The sequence below is a fragment of the Zonotrichia leucophrys genome, chromosome 8 (genome assembly GCF_028769735.1).
Source record: "Zonotrichia leucophrys gambelii isolate GWCS_2022_RI chromosome 8, RI_Zleu_2.0, whole genome shotgun sequence".
Classification (NCBI taxonomy): Eukaryota; Metazoa; Chordata; class Aves; order Passeriformes; family Passerellidae; genus Zonotrichia; species Zonotrichia leucophrys.
Window position 1 is genome coordinate 21,556,636 of NC_088178.1, and position 20,487 is coordinate 21,577,122.

The following is a 20,487-nucleotide window of genomic DNA, read 5'->3' on the forward strand; positions in this document are numbered from 1 at the left end:
GTTTTAGCACACCGTTACCGCGCGCTGGGCAATGCGGCGGCACTGTTAGAAGCTTGTTGTTGCAGAGATCAGTCAGCCACTTGTGTCCTGCTCACACGACTGAACTTGTGCACTGCCCCACAAGGGATTTTTGTCAAAATTTGCTAGCTGCACAAACTTCTAGTAAGCATTAGGGCAAAACCAAAAGAAAAAGCTAAAGAAGCCAATTTCTCTCTTCTTTGGGATACAATTATTTCCCTTGTGCATGAAGTATCAACAACAAAAGAAAAAACTGAACAGACTGGAGACAGAATAAACTCTGTTTAGTTTATACAACCCCAAACACGTGTTGAACTATGAACTGAGTTTTATTGGGTTGGTTTTATTTATTTTAATTTTATTGTGCCCAGTTTTCAGGCATCGTCATCTGACGTTTCGCTGCTACTTGTTTCTGTGTCTGAGTCCTCAATCTTTGTCTTAAAAGTGCTTCCCCAGTGGAACAACAGGCTGGAGCCGCGGCCCTGCAGAAATCCATTCTTCCCAAATCCGTTTCTTCTTCGCTGTAGGAATGAAAGGAAGTTTTAAAAGGAGCAGAAGTGTGGAGAGCAACTGTCACCAACCCTCTGTGGTGGACATGAATGCCACATTTAACTGTATGCACACATGGATAATGCAGAATCATCCATTCTACTACATTCTCCCTTAAATGCTTGGTCCTGCTGAGCACGCTTAAGAACAAGCCCTTGAGAAAGGAGAGGAAGAAGAGCAGTCACAAGTAGCAAGAGCTGTAAACATACCTGCTCTGATTTAATCTGGAACTCTTTGAGCTCATCCTCCGTGAGGGGAAGGTAGTTTTCATCATTTTCAGGATATTCCTGCCATCCCATTTCTTTCAATAACCTGATTGTGGAGAAAATAAAAGGGACATGGGAACTAAAGCAACGGAACAATGGCAAAGGAAGGAACCCTTTGTCCATGAAAAGCAAGGTTTTGTAGTAAATCACTCCAAATTCACCAGGGAATCTTCTCTATCACAGACCACTTCAACATTCCTTTGTGTTTACCCACCATTTTTCAATGTCCTTTACAAATATTTAACCATCAGCAGCGCTGTACAATGGGTACATAACCAGCCTGGTGGAAGGCAGGGATTTGAAATTCTAACTCAAGGACACTGAAGAAGGACATGAGGCAACCAAGCCAATATCACAGCTCAGAATCTCCTGAACCTTACTATCTGCTTGCACCAGATGCTCACACTGCTTACTCACTGACGTGAGATACAGCCTGAGATACCAGGTAAATATTTTCCTAACTCTCCTCCACTTTTACAGCATGTAAAGGAGCACAGGAGTATTCTAAGTGCAAACAAAGTGTGGTGTGTGTCTTCAAATCATTACATTTAGGACACCTGCTTGCAAATTAACCAGAATCACCCTTGGTTCATGCTGACTCCCACTGTGGGCAGATAAATATCTCCAGGCAGCATTAACACATGGGGATGTGGCATTAAAGAAGCACTGGAATTTAATTACAGACCTTGGAAAAGCCTTGGCTCATCTGTCATTGGTGTCTTGTTTTACTTTCAATAAGACCCCACCCAGTCCAGTACTAGTCACAAAGCCCATACACTTCCTTTCTCATAGAAACACAGCCACTGCTGCTTCCCAAAAATAGAGTTTTCCTCAAAATTGTTTCCTTCTCCCCACACAGCCCAAGGATTCACCCTCCCTTACTCCAGACACTATTCTGCCATTGACTCACCTGTGTTCTGCTTCCAATGAATGGGAGAGGTTTTCCCCCTCCTCTGGCAAAGGGAGAGAAAGGCCATTCTGATGGCAGTTCTCTTCCCAGTTTTCCTTTGGTTCTGGTGTGCTGTTGCTCTCCATCTAAAGAAAAATAAAACCATCAAAGTGTGCTTGCACAGACCATGCCAACAGCACGGTTCCAAGTTCAAGCTTCTGCCTTTGAAAGTCCAGCCAAGCCTTTCACCTTGAGCCAGTGTTTTTCACAGAAGCTGCAGCAACATGTACCTGGCTGTGACAGGACAACACAGGACGAAGGACATTTGGTGGCCTGTGCTGCTGTGCCAAGGGAGTGAGTGCTGGCATTGCAAAGCCATCACCAGCAGCTCAGAGTGACAGCAATAAAAATGAGAATTAAATGCTCCCAAGGACACACATTACATACACATTAAGGCACGGATCTATACATTTGGGGGTCTGGTCTGAGCCTCTGAAACTTGAGCCACATTCCTGCACCTTTCACAAGCACAAAATTCTACTTTTCTGTGAATGCAGTTTGACAGGGAAGTTGGAAAGCAACTTGAGATGTTAAAATATGATACTGTTCCTCTCCTTAAAGAATCCTTGCAAAAAATCTAGATTGCCTTCAGTGTCTGTGACCTTCCCTTCCACCTCATTTATTCCTTATCCACTTGCATTTCACTGTGCTACACATCTCCCTCCATCACTGCTGTGCACTATTTCCCCTGGCAGGTATGCCAGACCAGTGGGAGTCATTCCCTTCCTCTTCCAGAGCCTGAATTACATGCACTGCTCAGGGCTTTTTCAGCCCCAACTCCTTCAACAGTAATGATTGTATACACAGCAAGGACAGTGGTCTTACATCATCCAGCTTGTCACATTCCCTGTTTTCTGTTATCTCCCCATTTCTATCATCCTTCAGTGCCTTCAGGAATTCGCTCTTTTTGTCAGTGGTCCGGCGCATCAGCTTCGTCAGGCGTGAGGAGCAGATCTCGATGGGAGGGGTGGTGCTGGAAGGACTCTGCACAGGGAGGGAGAACACAGACATCAAACTGCACTGCTGCAAACCTGAGGCCTCTTCAGTGGCTGTGCTTACACCTTTCAAACACTCATCAGTTCCTTGGGTGGCTCCTGACCCCTAAAAAGCCCCAACCTAATGTCAAATTCCCATCAAAATACCAATGGGTGTTGCACATTCACTTCTCCCATGTATTATTATCAACTCAATTTCTTTTCTTGCCCTAGGAGTCAATTCACATGGCCATGAATATGTTTATTTTGTTCCTTTGTAATGTAGCTCTCTCAAGCAAGCTAGTGCCTACAACAGATTATTAGGGCAAAAAACTTCATGCAGGATTCCTGCCCTACAAAAATTAACAAACAAAGCTGATCAGACTCAGTTCATATTTGTGTTTTAAGTCATCCTGACAGACTCTACCCTGAAATTAAGCTATGGGAGGGTAATCTCCTTTCAGGGAGTGGTCACATCCTTAACTAACCACAGCTGGGTGCGAACAGGCAGCCACAGCCTTGGAATCCTCCCCTGGAGAGAATGCTGCCAGCTGCTGCCTCTGTGCACTCAGCCCAGCTGGTTCAGTGTGGAGCCAGACACAGACAGCCCTGGAGCCTGTGGGAAACCTGCTCAGCTCAGTGCAGGAACACAAAACCTCCTGGGCTCTTCCACAATGTTCAAGCTTTCTTAATAATCTGGAGTCTGTGAACCAGGCCCACTGGCAGTATCTGGCCATGATCCTGCAATAGAAGCACTGCTAACCAAGGTGAGCTTTCAATTTTATCTGTTCCATGTTTTGACTGGGCACACAAAAGGAATCTAAGAACATGTTATGGGAAAGTTCCCAGTATCTTAACTTCCTGCTGGAGTTCATGTCTGGCTACTCTAAAACAATGAGGAATTTAATCATTATTATGGGTAACTGACACCGGAATCTTGCATGCAAAACTACTTTTTCTTCATGTACATGCTTTGATTTTTAAGAAATCAAGATTAAACCAGTAAAATTTCCTCAAGTTTGTAGTGTTTTTCTCCCCACACACTTTTTTTTAAGCTGCGGGGGAAGTCTGCAAATTCAGGCTCTTCAAAATGAATCTCCTGTGCCAAAAATTTTTATCACACTCACTGCTCTGAGCAAAGATCAAGGGAACTAGACCAAAAACAAGGCAGCAACTGCTGCTTGTATTTCCAATGGCTGTTGCATGTAAAACACTGGTGTGAAATAAAGCCTGCAAGGAAGTAAGTGCAGCTTGGAAGTAATTTCTCAGGCAGACCTTCCATATTTTGTCTAATTCAACACAGTAAGAAACAAATCAGCAGTTGTAACAGACCTAATGAGTGACTGCAACTATCATGGTAAAAAGCCAACACAAGAGTGAAATTAAGCTCTCAATGTAACTATTAGTTTGACTGCAGTGACAGAAGGTAACAATGAACAAAGGAGACTAAAATGACATGTCTTCTGGTAATCTGAAATACTCAACTTGAACTCTTTGCTAGTGGCTGTTTTAATCTCTAATAAACTACTGAGGTACTAAAATTTAATTTCTACACATCAGGGGAAGACAGTTACAGCTCAAGTTTAGAAACAACAGATTTCTGAAAGGGAATGAATTTCACCTCAATTCTGGTTTTATGCATAACTTTTTGTAGAAGGGTTATGTTTTACAAAATATTCTTCTTTAGCACTAAAATAGTAAACTGGCATCTCTTCTAAAGTAAGCTGAGCCCTTTGACTGAAACATAAGGCATCTCTGTCTTTTGGGGTTGCTTTTTTTTGTGTGTTTTGGTTTTTATGAAGGAGAGCACTACACATCACCTCACTACACATCAGATTTGTTCTGATGCCTATGTAACACAGATGGCTACTCTTCCAGAAAAGTCATCCTGAATTAATTTTAAGAACTCAGGCTGCATTGTGAGCTTGGTTGTCTTAGACTGGCTTGTAAGGGACAGGGCCAGTGTTACTTGGCACCCTTTTAGTTTTCAACACACTGTGGTCTCCTATGGATAAAGGTGCTATTCTTACCACTTCTGAAGGAGATGCATTTGCCCCCTTTCAGAAACAAAAAGCCAGAGACTAAGAGTAATAGTCCTGGACAACCAGGATTGCAGTACTATCTGCTGGCCACAGACCTGTGTTTTCATAATCTCAATCTCAAACAGATTCAAAGAAAAATGTATTGCAAGTATCCAGTTTAGTTGGAAGTAATTTTTAAGCTCTTTATGTTTAGCTCTCAGGTTGGTACCCAACACTTTCACTGACTGGAGTTTCACAGTAGACCCTTTTGGGGGCAGGTGAAGGAAACACTTGCATTACTTCTGTGTGATACAAAGTGAACACCTCTCCCCGCCTGCTGAGGTGAAAGCCTGTTGAAGTTTACATATTGACACTGTCCATACTGTGCTGTGCATTACACAAAAGGAAAGCTGTCAGCAGCACAAAGAACTTGGTCTAAAGAGAGAGAAAAGCAAGGTAAGGGAAAGAAACAGAGTGTAAGATCTATCTGTCAAAGTGACAGGTGCCTGTGTATTAACCATTGCCTTTAATGACTGCTTGTACACTCAGCTCTGGCTAAGGCAGGAAAGTGCAGGTTGCTGCAAAGTAAAGTCTGCAAAGCAGAGAATCATAAACATGACAAGGCCTTATTTTAGAAGTAATGCCTATAACAGAACAAGACAAGTGCACAACCAGAAAAATCCCCAAATTCTACAGTTAAAACAAGCTGATTTCAGATGTTGTGAATCATCGTTTACAGAATCACAAAATCATTAAGGTTGGAAAAGACTTCCAAGATCATCAAGTCAAACTTGTAAAGAGCAGCTGCACTGGCCAGGAATTTACCACAGTCTATTTCCATATTTTTTCTTGTGCTCTGTCACAGATATTGCTGAAATATTAAGAGATTTGTATTTCAAGGTTCTTTCTATACTTCAGACCAAAACTAGGGGCAAGTCAGTTTCCATCTCAGCAGATTACCTCCTTCCAATGTCAAAATTAAAAAGAGATACTGTAGCTGAAAAGTCATATGTACACATGTTAAACTCCTTCAGCCCCCTCAGATCTGAGTGCTTGTGCTGTTGTTCCAGAGAAAGGAAATTAGGCAGATCACCTTCCTTCCCCTTCCTTTCCTATACTGAAAAACATCATGGGAATCAATTTGCCTACCTATTCACATCAGTTCAGGGTGTCTGCACTCCCATAACACCAAGCTGACGCATGTCTTGTTACACAACACCACTTAAAGCATTAGTGCTTTTTTTTTACTGGAAGGAAATTCTAATACAGTTGAACAAACATCAATGGCTTTACAGATAGATAAACCCCATTTTTATTTCTTTTAGTGTATCACTGATGTGGCAGAATGTGCTAAGAATGTACAAGTGAGTCATCCCTCAAGGGTGCAAAGGTATGTACCACATGCAGAGAGGGCTTTATCATAAACTAGAGTTTGTGCTCTAGTAGGTGATAGGTACAAAAGCTCCCAGCCTATCCCCAAGCCCAACCCTTACCTCTTTGGGAGAGGTGAGGACTGAGCCGCTTGCCAGTACCGCTGGTTTGGTTACAGACACTGGACTGGTAAAGGCAGAGTCACGGGTGGAGGACAGCGAGCCTGGTTTATGTTCACTTCTGTTGGCTTTCCATGGGCTTGGCTGTATTGAAGAGAACACAAAACACAGAGCAGTAAATGGTAAGGCATGAGAAAGGGCTGCTTGCAAGTACTGAAATAAATAAGCAACATTGTGCTGTCTGTTGTATGAATTTCCTTTTCTTCTTCCCTTTTCAACAGCAGTCTCAACACGTTTATTTCAACACCCGTTGTTTTCCCCTGGCATCTTCTGTTTTCCCCAAATCACACACAATTCTGGTTCATGGGCACCACCCTTCAGTAAAACACCATTAAGAGCTCACAGAGAAAATCCAGCATTGCCCTTCATTAATTGGAATCACAACTGTGTAAAGCAATTCACCTTACAGCTACCCACAGATGGGAAATAAAAAAAAAATCCCAATTAAAATTACATTTCTAGGAGGACACTGCACACCACAAAACAAGGCTTCCAATCACTTGACAGGAAGTTTCCCTGTGTGAAGATCATCATGCAGTAGTTTTGTTTAGAGTGAGAATGAAAATTTTTTATTTCCTAGGGTCCTGAAAGTGTCCATCATTGCACTAATTTAGCAACAATAACAAGAAAAAGAAGCAAAAGCAGCCAATTTATTACAGTGCAGGATCACTTGCTGTTTTGGCCTGGATACTCTCTGCAGTATCCCTTTGAATATACTGGTCATTTGGCTGAAGAGCAAAGACTTCAAGGTAAGTTTTTGTTGCTTGGAATGTTGTTCTTGAAGCTCTCTTATCAGTCAGGGACAAACACAGTGAAGTGAGAGTCTACAAAAACAATCCTAAGAAGAAACTTGTACCAAGTAGCACTAGCAAGACACTGTCAGAACATTAAAGCGTACAGGTTCCTTTGACCCACTGGACTTCTGAAGCCAGCTTCAAGTCACTTGGAAAATAATTCATGCACAAATGGGATTCAGCTAAATCTGACATGCAACAGATCTTGCAATCTGCCAGCAATGGGAACAGAGGCACTATTTCAGTATGTTGTCACTGTCTACTGTGTTCTATGAATTTTTAAAAAAATACATTGCATGGGGAGGCCATCAGCTTTACTCCTTCATTCTAACTTCAAAATGAGCATCCCACAGTATCAAATAGATTCTATGGCACTCACAGCACACATTAAAAACATCCCCTTCAAACCTCAGAAATCTCCTGATCTGCACAATATCTACTGCCTGTACTAAAATCAGGGTGCAATATGACTCTGACAAGAAGTTTCTCTCCACAGCTCCAGGGCTGCACTTTTCCATTCCCACTCTCAGCTGCCCAGTGCTGTTCTCCAGGCCTCCACAAAGGGGCAGCTCCCAGCTCAGACAGATCCACAGACTGACCCCTCTTGCTTTCCCTGCATGGCTGAGTGTGACCTTCATGGATTGCCTGACTGTGAGCTATTGTCCATCTCCATTAGCCAGAAAGAACACACTTGTTTCACTGCCATCAGTTCTCTTCCTTTCTGAACTACTTTGGTACAACTTAACAAAATCATTTTTCATTCAGTTTTCCTGTGACAGCTTTCCAATACTGCTGACTTTGTGGAAAGGGATGTTTTGACTCCTCTACTACTTTATGCACTGCAATTCCTGGATAACTTTCTAGAAGTCTTCGGGCTAATGCATCCTACCACAGCTGCTTTAAGGCTGTGACTTTAAAAAGGCATCAATGCACACAGCTTTTCTGGCTAAGGATATGCTGATACCCCACCTTTGGGTTTTGCTAATGGTCACCATTCATTAACAAAAGCACTGTTGATGACATCAGATAATTCTTCCCACTGCAATCCCCACAACCGAGGAATATCACGCTGCCCCAGTAATCACACCACCATGTCAGTGTAAAAACACTTAGAAATTAGTAGCTAAATCATTAAGTACATATTTATAGCCTGCTTAATGTGATTGATCTAAAAAAATAAATATCTTTTCCATTAGCCAAAGAACATTTCTTTTTATCAATACTACAATATTTCATGTATAAATCCAGGTGTAATTCAGGCCTACTGGATTTGGTGAAGTAAAAACTTAACTAAAAGGGAACTCAGGCAGGTACCACTACATATTGCCATAATCTCTGATTTAAATACAGATTAACAATCTGGAATGCAAATGAACTATGTCACATGTAAAACAAGCTAAAAAGAAAAGCTCTACACTATCTTTTGATGGATGCTGAACCTTCAGATCACAGTCAGTTTTATTCCAACTGTGAGCACTGAATAATGTATTCTTTTTATCTGAAGAATCAAAACCTACATAGGCTGATTTCAGAACATGGTTAGCAAAAGCTTAAGAGAGCAGCTCTCCTTGACTGAATTAATGAAAACCTCTGTCCACGGGCTTCAGAATGCAACAGTAATTGCACAGCAAGCTGCAAGGAGCAACTGGCTGTGCAATTACTGTTGCACTTGCTGTAGCTTCTCCTAAAGCTGCTACATTAGCTAAGCAGATTTTTATGCCCAAATTCTACATTGTAATGCAATGGGTCTATCAGGACCAGCAGTAACAACACACGTGCCCATAGCTTTCAGAAGTGCATTTTCATCTCTCAATCTCTACATTGGTACAGCATTAACTTTCAGACCTCAGAAATTATCTTTGCATCCAACAGCCAGTAACACAGACTGAATGCACTGTGGTTCACTAAAATTCTGTTTACTTTGAAGCCAGAGACAATCTAACAGTCTGGTCAGAAACTGTATCTCTGGCCTTTTGTTTCAAAGAACACACAAACATCCAGACTTAACCCAGGTCAGGCTGTATCTATGTATCAATCAGGCTGTATCTATGTATCAATCAAGCTGTAAAAGCAAAAATAAAAGGCACAGCAGGCTCCTTACTCATTAAAAGCTGCCTTTTGTTTACCTATTCTAAACAAGAACATACATGCATTGAAAACTGTGTGTGGAATGAAAAACTCCTTATAAACACTCTTTCTAATGGGTCAATTTATCCCATCTTACCAAGAAGTAGATCAGCTGTCAAATTAAATGTTTAGACAGGATTATTTGATAATAATTTTAACCACTACAATTTTTTTCTGTAGCTGGCAGAATTTAACCTGAATTAACAAAACTTTATAAAAGAGGAAGAAGATCTAAACTTGCTTTCTTACAAAAAGAAGCTGGGGGTCTCTTTTTTTGTTTTTATCTTTCAAGTGTGTTAAGAATTTTCTACTGTAATCATAGGGAAGATTTTGTTGGAATGTTGCAGCCAGCATTAGTAATTAATACATTTTAGAACTCAAAGTATTTGGACATCTCTTTAAAGAATAACCCAGCTAACTTTTTTTTTAGCTTTTAAAATACTTTCACTTTTAATTCTTCAAAATTTCTAATGCATCTATACATGTTTCTCCGGAGAAATGGGCAAGACTAAGCCTAGAACTAAGGAAAAAAAATTACTTGTTTTTTTTTAGCACGACTGTATTTCCTTCAGTAAAAGAACTATAGCACAAACTCCATGGCTTTTCCAGATTGTTTTTAAGGCTCAACTAAATTACACCTGAATTGCAGGATGTTACAATCTAATCTGATCTTTGCCTCCATTGTTCTGGACACATCAAAGTATTGTAACCCAATAAAGATTTTTCAAGGTAGTCATGTGAACAATTCAAGCACATAGCAGCACACATTCCACCTCTCCAGCAGTGCTCATTTTGTCTTATTAAGATAAGGATTTGTCTCATGCATGAGGACACACCCTTTCAAATAGACAGCAGTGTAGTCAGAGGTTAGCTCTCCCTATGGACAAACCCCAAAGGTATTTTAACAGAGAACAACAACTTTAGTAGCAAATAGATCTCTACTGTAAAAGCCACTGCCCAGAAACTACTGGAATTCCAACTCCTGCTACTTGTTGGGGGGTTGATTCCTTTGATCTGCAGTTCACTAATTTGGTTGGAACCCCCTGTACCTTGGAAGGAGGAGCTGCAGGTTTAGGAACCAGATTTTTGTAGACACTTGGGACAATGGTGGTGGCTTTGTTGCCATTTGCCAGGTGAGAAACAGGTGATGTAAATGCAGCTGAGAAGGCGGCGGAAGGATCCTCTTTTGAAACCTTTTTGATGACCAGCATCTTGGTAGGTTGCTTGGCACTAGGGGGGTTTTCTGTAAAAACAGAACAAGAGATTCTGAAACACAAATATCCAGTTTCAGAACAGCTTCAGTACACTGGTCCAGTTCCTCCCTCTCCATCTTAGGCACTGCACATCTGATTCTGAGACCATCAGCTGCTCTTTTGTTTCAGCTCTGAGAGAAGATACTGGATGTGGATAGCTAAATAAAATCTTTTCTAATTCAAACACAACAGCTCCCTTGATGCTGAAAGGAAAAACCTACAGTAACATCAGTTAACAGCCTTGCACCATTCTACAGAAATCAGAACAGATATGAGTATTTTTTTGAGCAACCAGCAAAAATATTTACATAACCTATACCTCAAAAGACACGCTGCTTTTACAAACCAGCACAGTTAATGCTTCTTAGGCCAAATAAACACATTTCCAGGAGCATAACAATTTAAACAATACTAATAGTACAAACAGATAAATGCCCTATAAATATGCTGTCATTAAGTTTTGAGCAGAAGAACAGCTACCTGACAAACATGCAAAAAGAACACAACCCAAAAGTATTGCAAGAAGTGTTTCTGAGTTTCTTTTGCATTTGTACTACTTACATTATCTAACCCAACTAATGCAACTAGTTATTAACAAATCTGTGTTTAACTGCTAGAACTAGTACCTTGTTTCACTTTTTTTTTAAAGGCATAGATTCAGAGTACATCAGGATCAAAAGCAAGGCTGTTGTGAGTTTAAAAAAATCAACTAAACACAAAGCACAAACTATGACAGCTTTGCTGTATTTCCACTATGTAGATCCCAAGTCAGGAACTAATGTCTAGTTCACTCCAATCTGCTCTGCCCTTCAAGTGATGCCTGTGTGAAACTGTCACTGCAGCACCACAGGAAGCAAACACAGAACAGCGACATTACTGCCACTGGCTGGTTTTTTATGACAAGACAAGCACAGTTTCAAATAGACAAAAAGGCCAAGACATTAGGGAAGATTGTGGGAGGAAAACAGCAAAGGACAGAAAGCAGCAAACTGTCTGCTCCACTTAAAATTTAAAAATATTTTTCAGTGAAAAACCCAGCATTTAAACACCAGTTACAACTTTCTGCTCTGTCATCAGCTTTGTGTACAGTGACCTTTACCTACCCCACACTCCAGAAGGTGTCCCTAAAGGTTTGTTCTGGTTGTTCTGTCTTCCAGCTTCTGGATTCAAAGATGGCTGTAAAAACACAATGTAAATGAATACATTGTTATATCCCACATAACAAAAAAATAATCAGTATTAACATTTTGCTTCCAGGAACCCAGAGGATGGGTAGATTTCTCTGAACAGCAGCTGAAGTGGAAGAGAGTGCTTTGCCACAAGTCATCAGAAAATCGAGTTTGCCTTCTCCTTGGTTTCTGCTGTATTTGCAATGGAACTACCAGAGGGTTCAGGATAACTCCTTTAGTCTTCTACTATAATTAACTAGATTCTACCAACCAGTAACGTATTAAAAAATTAGGTATTTGATCAGCAGCTCAAAAACTAAAATAGAATTCACATCATTAGTAAATGAAGAATCTATCCTAATTTCATAAGTATTTTATGCATGAGCCAATTTAAAAAAAAAACACCCCAAAGCAATACTAGATCCACAATGTAAAAGAATATATTTACTAACAAAAAAAACCAAACAACTACATTTAAATTTGTATGAAACCTCAGAGTGCACTTTTTAGGACAAGAGTGCATGCAGACTCAGTGCTCTCTGCACACTTACATGAGATTCAGTTTCACAACTCAGCTTGGTGGAACAACTATAGACATGTCCCAGCTCAAAGCAGAGTGAATAAAATCTAAGCACTCAATGACAAGTGTTCTTGATTAGCTATTCCTCTTTCCCTGTCCCAAATAACCTCAGTTCAAAATACAGCCATCTTTTTCCTCCTTTTAATGAATTCCTCACATGTCAGTTACTATGGTGACAGCATAACTCTGTAATAGTGAGCATCTGAAATAGTAGGTACTTCTGTTCTGTAAGAGTAAGGAAAAAATGTCACACCATAGCATAAATTCCCGCCTCAGTCTCCAGAAACTCCTCTGTTTAAGTGCTTCAGTTTTTAGCTACAGGTCAGTTTTACTGCAGGGGTGCTCACACAGACAAAGCCTGCCTTGCAGACCTCTCAGGAAAAGTGTTGTCAGGCCTAACAGCTACACACTTAACCACAACATACATCAGTTTCACCCTATGGCAGAGACAGTACAGAGTTACTGAACAAAGCTTGCTGCTAGCCAGTGTGTGGTATTATCATCTGAAAAATGAGAGCAGTAATTAGAGAAGAAACAGCCATGTAGCTGGGGAGGGCACTCATCAAGGCACTGAAGAGGAGAATGAAGTACGTGGAAGAAAGATTTAGACCAAGATAGACAACAAGAGATTGCACAGTTGCAATCATTGCAATATTTCTAGATTTCAACAGACTTCTGACAGTCAAAAAAACAGGCTTATAGAAAGCCTGAATTACAATATTCTTGAGAAATCAGCTAGTAGAAATCTACACACAAGCTTTATTCCCACTCTCCAGCTGTTAACCACTCTGTGATGCAGGCTCTTGCTCCAAGCAGCAGCAGCAGCTGAACAAGAGCATGCAATCACTTCCCAGGCCCTTCACTGAAAAAAAACCCCAGCAGCTTAAATCAAACTACCTCCTGTGGCAATTTAAGTGTAGGCTCTGGATTTTGGCCTGAAGCAGCTGTGGGTATTCAAGAATTTCACTCTGACTCGTAAATTCCTGAGCAGAAGCCATCAAACTGCCACAGCAATTTTAGCTGTGAACAGCCTTCCAGAGACAAATGCTGAATAAGACAGCAAAACCTCATCATGATGATACACACAAGTGTGCACAGTATCACCAGAACCTCTCATGACAGGAGGCAGTAAAGGCTTTAGCACTGAAGATGAAGGCAGAGGAACTCCATTAGGGGAAGGCACAGAGTTACCAGAACCTTACAAAGGATATTCTCATTACACTGGTCAAGAAGAGCGTAGAGACAGCAAGAAATAGATGCAGAAAGAAAAACACATGGTCTGATAATATAACACTGTTCAGGGGTCAGGAGAAATAGAATTAAATTGAAAAGAGAAAGCAGAAAAGGTGCACATCTCTCAAAGCATTAGCATTAAGGAAGGCACATGGTAAGGATGAAAGCTGTAAATTGAAGTAGTGTTTGATAAAGTTTGAAAAACTAAAGATATTCCAGTAAAAATAGAGCCAGGATGTAAGAGACCATCATACTGATAATACCACATGAATCAAAATGCTGAATAAGAAGAAGGTTGGTCATCTGGAGATGCTGATGGAAGAAATGGCTCAAGAAACCCTGATCCACAGATTAATAGAGAGAGAGGAAAACATCTCTGATAATACTGTTCCAGAAGATTCAAGGCAGATGGTGGCTAAAGCCTGAGCATGCCATGAACAAGCTTGGGAAGGTTATCACAAACACCAACATGTATCAGAGTGAAGGAGACAGGAAGACTGAAGCAGGCAGACTGAAGATAAACTGAACAGATGTATTTCTAGGAGCAAAAAAAAGGCTTTGTAAGCAAAGCCACAAAGTCAATACAACTACTCTTCCTCTGTCACCTTACGGGTTTCACTGAGGACCTGGTTTGAATGTTACAATGCCTTCAGTTCACAATAACCATTTGGCAAAACATATGAGCCAAACCCCATAATCCAACAGGTCTTGAAGTCCTGAGGCTCTGGATACCCATCAGCATCCTGTCAGTGCTGGAATAATTTTGTTAAATTTGTCATGTATGGAATGCAATTCTAGATCCTCACCACCTATCAATGCTAATGCAAACGAGATTGAAAAGCCATTTCTCACACCTTCCACTTCTAGTGAGAAGCTACACACTTACAAAGTCTTCCTCCTCAAACTGCAAATGCTCTTTATCTTCCTTCTTCTCTTCCCTGGATTCAACAGGCAGCTTTTCTTGAAAGGCGGAACTTTTCCGAGAATGGAAGTTGCCATTCCAGTGGCGATGAACTCCAGTTCCTCCTCCTCCACGCTGGCTCACACCATCATGGCCCCGTGAGGGACCATGCCAGCCAGGCTGGCTGCCAGACAGCCCAACATGAGCTCCTTTAGAAACACCAGAATCTACAGAATCATGGCGGAGAAGGGACGGCTGATGCCAGCAGTCTGAACAAAAAGAGATAAGGATGCAAATTAAAAAAATCAACACAGTATGCAGAATACTGGAAATATCAGGTTGTTTTTCTTGTTGTTCAGCCAGTGCTCACTAAGGAACTGCTGAGCTGAACTTATTAAGTACTGTGTGATTATATCAGAAAACAAATCAAGCCACACAATGCACATACAGCTACTATGAAAACCTCTTAAGGCCTGAGCACATTGCAGAGGAGAAGAGAATAGCACAACTTCCGGACAGGATGCTTTGAAAAGGTACAGTTTGGGAAAATGTTCCTGTTCTGCTGAATTCCTAATTCTGTAGAATATTTCAAACTGGTTGCTCTCAGGCTGCACTCTGATCCTCACTCACCTCCTGCAGTCCGGAGGGGCCCATTATTGAAAAATCCATCGGAAGAGTTGTGTCTCCTGCGGCTCACGCCAAAGCGGCCCTCTCCCCGTGGAAGATGCTCTCCATGTTTCTCAAAGGTGGCTGCAGGGGACTGCAGAAAGCAAACATGTAATGAAGCACTCATTTGGACTCTCCAGGAGCCTGTCAGCCCAGCAGTGACATTTGGCTAACTGAAAAAGCCACCAACCCCCACACTGCTGTATCAGTTTTCAATACAGCATCCATAACTGCATTGATCAGCCAGCAACATCAACGAGCCTGGATGGGATCAGAACAGCTCACAAATCCACCAGTCTCACACAGAACCACAGAGAAACCAACACACTGATCTTACCCATGGCCACAGCTGTGAAAGGAGCTGATCTGTATTAATGTTACCTTGGTTGACTGTGGTGTTGAGAAGTTAAGCCAGGCAGGAACAAAGTCATGCTGCGCCATTTAGGTCCAGTGTCTCCCTTCAATAAAATGAGGCATCAAACCTCATGGCCAGGCTCTGTAAACGAGAAGAATTCCCTGTCATCTTATTCAAACTGAAATAATAATACAATTTATCTCTCAATGTTTGGCCCATATAAATAGGAGGGGTAAAGTGCTGAAGTTTTTTGTATGATGTTTGAGCATTTTTCTTCTCATGCTTACTTTGCTCCTCTGACTGAAACAGGTAAGAACTTCAACAGTCCCAGTCACTTCCTGTTTACAATTAACACACCCATGAGGTTCATGACAGAATGGGTGTGGAGGGGGAAGAAAACAGAACCAATGGCAAAGCAAAGCCATACAAGGCAGATGTAAAAATCAAGACACGACAGACTTTGGGGTACAATCCTTCATTGCCTCACAGTCTGCATGTTTTATTCCAGAGGCTGTAAATCAAATATGACCAACTGGTGATGTTAAGAGACATTCAAAGCAGATCAGAGACCTGAAAGACCTGAAACCATATGCCAGCTCCTGCACCCCTATGTTCTTTCCAACGTATCATAGCAATTGTTACTGCTCAAAATGATGAACATTTCACTATTGCACCGTATAGCTGAATTCCACCTTTTTTTGTGGAAGAGTCTCCAACTCACCATTTTGCTTTATTTTTCAACTTACCTAGAAGCAAGTCAACACAATATAAGTAAGGTAGTAAATACATATGATCACTCACCCTGAGTTTGGCCTCTGCAGTCCAATGTCCTCAGTCTGTGTGCTTCAGTGACCTCTGGGTTCCTTCCTTGTGCAGAGCTCTGGAAGGCCAGCCTTGAGGCAATAGTGCGTCTCGAAGCAGAGCACGAGAGGCCGCACTTCGTGCCAACTGCGCCCTTCACCCCCTCAGCTGCTCATTTTACCCTCTCTTTGCACTCTCACTACAAAAAAAAGATACCTAAGAAGGTAATTTATATTTAAAAAAGCCACGCCCACGTTCACCTCATTAAATTTCCTCTGGTCGTGGTAGTAGAGAAATCAGCCTTTACATTACAAAAAGGTTTGTCAAGTCTGCGTGACAACATTCAGAGCAACATCATGGTTAATACTGAACAGATACACTCAAGGCTGCTGGACAGTTCATGATCTGCAGCAGATCAATCTAAACACTCTGGAAAAAAGATGTTACATAAAAATGTTTGCCCTAAATGCCGAGATCTAAATAAGATGCATCTGCCCAAGTGCTCTTAAAATATAAATTTCATTTTTATCATGTACATCTGCTAAAAAAAGGTAAAATATTTAAAAAATGAATGTTAGGATATACTCTAGTCTTCACGTAACTTGGCTAATGCTCCACAGAGCTAAGCACTACTTGATATAAAGCTCAGAAGCAGGCACAAATGTTCTCCCTGTTTTTCACCATTTACATGCTGAAACATAGGTCATATGAACAAAAAAAAGCCAGGTCCAAAAATAATCTCTTCTACTCTATTTTTTGTAGACTGGGTGCTGCTTTTAAAGGGACACAATTAATCCACAAGAGCTTCTTGTTCTACAGTGAAGAGTTCACTTCTGGGTCATAGTCCTCTTCCATCAAAGAGGTGAGACAGGAACTGTAGTCACTGTAAAAAACCAAACACAACTCCATCAATACAAGTGGCATAAACACGACAAAGTTTGACTAAAGAGAAGAACAGAAAGGGAAATTGAGCAACTATAGTGTGAGTGCCAACAGCTATTTGATCTCCAATCAAAACAAAACCTGAAATAATCTAATTAAAAAAGAGTCCCTGAAAAGGGAATTTTTACTTTTAAATGATTACTTCCCAGATTTAGTCCACAAAAGGGCAACAAAAACAATCAGAATAAAGGGAAGACTGGAGAAACTGCATGCAGCTGACGAAAGCGATTCCACACTTCATAGCAATTTTAAAACCTGCTGCTCAAATAATGAGACTTGGGGCTGCAGGTAGGCTTGGCCATTCCAAATGCCCACAATCTCATCTCTACATGCCCACATCATTCCTAATCTGCTCCAGTACAGTCAGAGTCCCCTCTCAAGAGGATGATGTCAGTAATACAAATGGCATTCCATTAACTCCTCCATGGAAAACACCAAAACCTGAGTTACTTTGCTACAACATTTTTTCTTGAACCATCCTACCTAACCAGAAGCAAACACGTAGTTTAGTGATCCTAAAACAACTGACAAGTTTTATTACTGTTTTGATGCCATCAGCTGTTTCATAGGATGCCTTTAAGTGTGTCTTATTAAGCTTTTATATTTGACTTATCCGAGTTTGTCTTCTTTGTCTGGATATGGTTCCATTCTTTGATTAGTTCTGGTTTTCACTGTGTATGTTATGTCATTCTTTACTTTTAAAATAAGTTTTAAAGGTGATTTTGATCAAGGCTCAAAATAAACACACCCTGGGGAACAGTAAAATAATCACCACCTTTTATCTTCTGGGTCACACCTTTAATAAACCCCTTCATTTTTTTTTTTTTTTTTTTTAATTTTGTTTTTGTTTTGTTTTTTCCTGGAAGTGGATGTTACTGTTGTAGAGAGGAGTTTGGAGAGATGGAAACACTTCATCACCTAAGCTCTGGGCCACAATCACATTTCTGCAGCCAAAGTAAGAACAAGCAGCCTCACAACACATATAAGCCGCCAGCCAAGATGAGGAAAAAGCTGAATGCTCATGGCCACACACAGAGTACTGACCTGGGAACTTTGTGAGCACCCCACCCTGTGCTACAATCTACTGAGCGTCACACACTGCAAACAACTCAAGTTCTAATCTATAGAAATGTAGTTTTATATTAAAGTGTGCAGAATGGAACATCTGCTACAGACAGAACAGACTTCCCATCCTGCTGAACTCTGTACAGGTACAGAACTCCTTCAGATGTGACCTTCTAATTCTACTACCAAAGGTTTGAGCAGTAAGTAGAAGATAAAACAGGGACAAAGTCAATGCATTTGACTGTATTTAAACAAGATTCATTACCTTCTGAATAAATATGCTTTTCAGAACAAACTGTATGGCAATTAAGCTATGTCAAGCTATTGATAGAAGTTAAAAAATTTAAGAAGTTGATTTAATGAACCTTGAGAATGGTTCACAGCAATGTGAGAAATGGACCTAAAGAAAGCCCACAGAGAACTGTTCTCTGGATTTCAGGTATCTAAATAAATGAACACCACAGAACTGCAGTTTTGAAGTAAGAACGAGGTCTGAGCATAAAATAAAAATTAAAACACCACAGGTTCCATTTACCAAAATGGTTCCCAGGACCTTTGGAAAAGGCAAGGGAAAACCATATCAACAGTTTGTAGTGCTGCTCGTCTTCCCTTTATATTTCAGCACAATCAAAGTGAAGGTGAAACATTTTCTACAACTCCAACCACCAATTTATAGATGATCTTGCAGAGATTTGGGTCTCCTGAGCTGCCATTCTGACATCACTGTTAGTATGAGTGGCAGTTCCTTATCAGTGCTAACGTGCAAGCAGGCAGCCCAGGACAATGCCCAGACCTGACTCCAGAGTTCAGCAGGGACATGCACAACCCTTCAGTCATCGCCTTCCTGGGCATGTCCCAGCACAAAGAGAAAGGATGCCACATTTAAATGCAAGACATTTTGCTAAAGCAAAAACCTTGTTAGATGAAGTGCTGTAAATTATAGTTCACTGAAACCCTTTGGTCTCCAGGATTAGCCCACGTGCCCCCTTCTCACACACACTCTGAGTCCTGTCCAACAGCAGCACATCTGCAACCTGCCTGAGACACTTCCATAACCTACCACTCTACTGACAACAACATCACACATTCCTAATGGGAAAGACCCAAAGTCTCTCCATTACCCTCTCTGTAATAAATTCATGAGAAAAAAAGTGCAAGACCAAGAACAAACAGCATCAGGACTCCCAGGATACTTAGAGTCCGTATTACCATTTAATACCAGAGTTCTATGCAAATCTGCTCAGTTGCTTTGTTTTCAGGCACATTTTTGCCTCCAAAATGGGAGTGGGCACAGTTTATTTGTGCTTTATGTAGAAGTCAACTTGGAGTTATTAAAAAAACCAGCCTCAGTTCAACTGGGTATTTTCTTGTGCTACCCAAGTGCCCAACCACATTCTATTCAGTTTTTCATGATACTCAGGATTTTACCCCAGGTACATGGACTCATCAAGTCATGCCTCTTCCAAACTAAGAGTATCCATGGAAGCCTTCTGAATGCTCTAATCATCCTTATTAGCCTTCACCCTATTCTTTAGGTATATCATCACCAAAACAGCATCAAATGTTCATGATTTGGGAGTATGGCAGTGGTAAACATGTGCATTCCTAATATCTAACAGTTATTTTTCCCCTATTGCTACACAGAACTGAAATGACCTTTGACAAGTACTCAGTTCTTCTATTACTGCATTTACAGTTCAATCGAACTGATCTCTGCTTCACTATGGAAAACACAAGGACAAAGATCAGCAGTAGACACTCCCAATTCCAGAAAAAAAGCAAACAAAAGTGCTTGTCAATGCAAATCTAATTAATTCTTGCTTTCCTTTTAAATGAATTAAAATGTGAATTATTTCTGGTAATAAGAATCAGAAAAAGAGAAAAGAATAGTAATATCACTAAATGAAATGTTCTCTAAAGGCGTATCTCCTTTCAGAACAATGAAATCTGCTTTAATGAGCTTTGGTGTAGAAAAAAAACCTGTCAGCTATCCCAAAATATTATTTCACCCATCAAAATGGATAAGTCTTTGGTAAGTAATCTGTACGAAAAAGAATTAAACTCTGTAGTAGCACCTGGGTTCCACTTATTTTTAAAGGTTCACTAGAACTGTTAACATTATTATCACTTTTTACATGTAACATTAAAAATGTCTTAACTGCTACTTCATAGCCACCTATTTTCTTAAGTTTTTGTTGTTCCAAAAGTATTTTTCCCCTTGTTAAATGTCTAAGTTTCACAACTAAATATCACTGTGTCATTTTACATGCAAGT

The 20,487-nt window shown here is 40.7% G+C and overlaps 1 protein-coding gene across 1 annotated transcript in view; it reads right to left on the reverse strand.

The window, feature by feature from the left end:
* Positions 1 to 328: 328 nt before the first annotated feature.
* Positions 329 to 20,487, reverse strand: part of GPBP1L1 (GC-rich promoter binding protein 1 like 1) — a 31,147-nt gene continuing 10,988 nt past the window's right edge. Inside the window, exons 2-12 of the mRNA XM_064719579.1 lie at positions 16,207 to 17,089; positions 15,432 to 15,546; positions 15,015 to 15,144; positions 14,370 to 14,653; positions 11,605 to 11,677; positions 10,298 to 10,491; positions 6,271 to 6,411; positions 2,608 to 2,766; positions 1,744 to 1,868; positions 777 to 879; positions 329 to 539 (exon numbers count right to left, since the gene is read on the reverse strand). Of these exons, the coding sequence (XP_064575649.1) occupies positions 393 to 539; positions 777 to 879; positions 1,744 to 1,868; positions 2,608 to 2,766; positions 6,271 to 6,411; positions 10,298 to 10,491; positions 11,605 to 11,677; positions 14,370 to 14,653; positions 15,015 to 15,144; positions 15,432 to 15,491 (1,416 nt within the window). The 5' untranslated portion in view covers positions 15,492 to 15,546; positions 16,207 to 17,089 and the 3' untranslated portion in view covers positions 329 to 392. The remainder of the gene's footprint in view (positions 540 to 776; positions 880 to 1,743; positions 1,869 to 2,607; positions 2,767 to 6,270; positions 6,412 to 10,297; positions 10,492 to 11,604; positions 11,678 to 14,369; positions 14,654 to 15,014; positions 15,145 to 15,431; positions 15,547 to 16,206; positions 17,090 to 20,487) is intronic.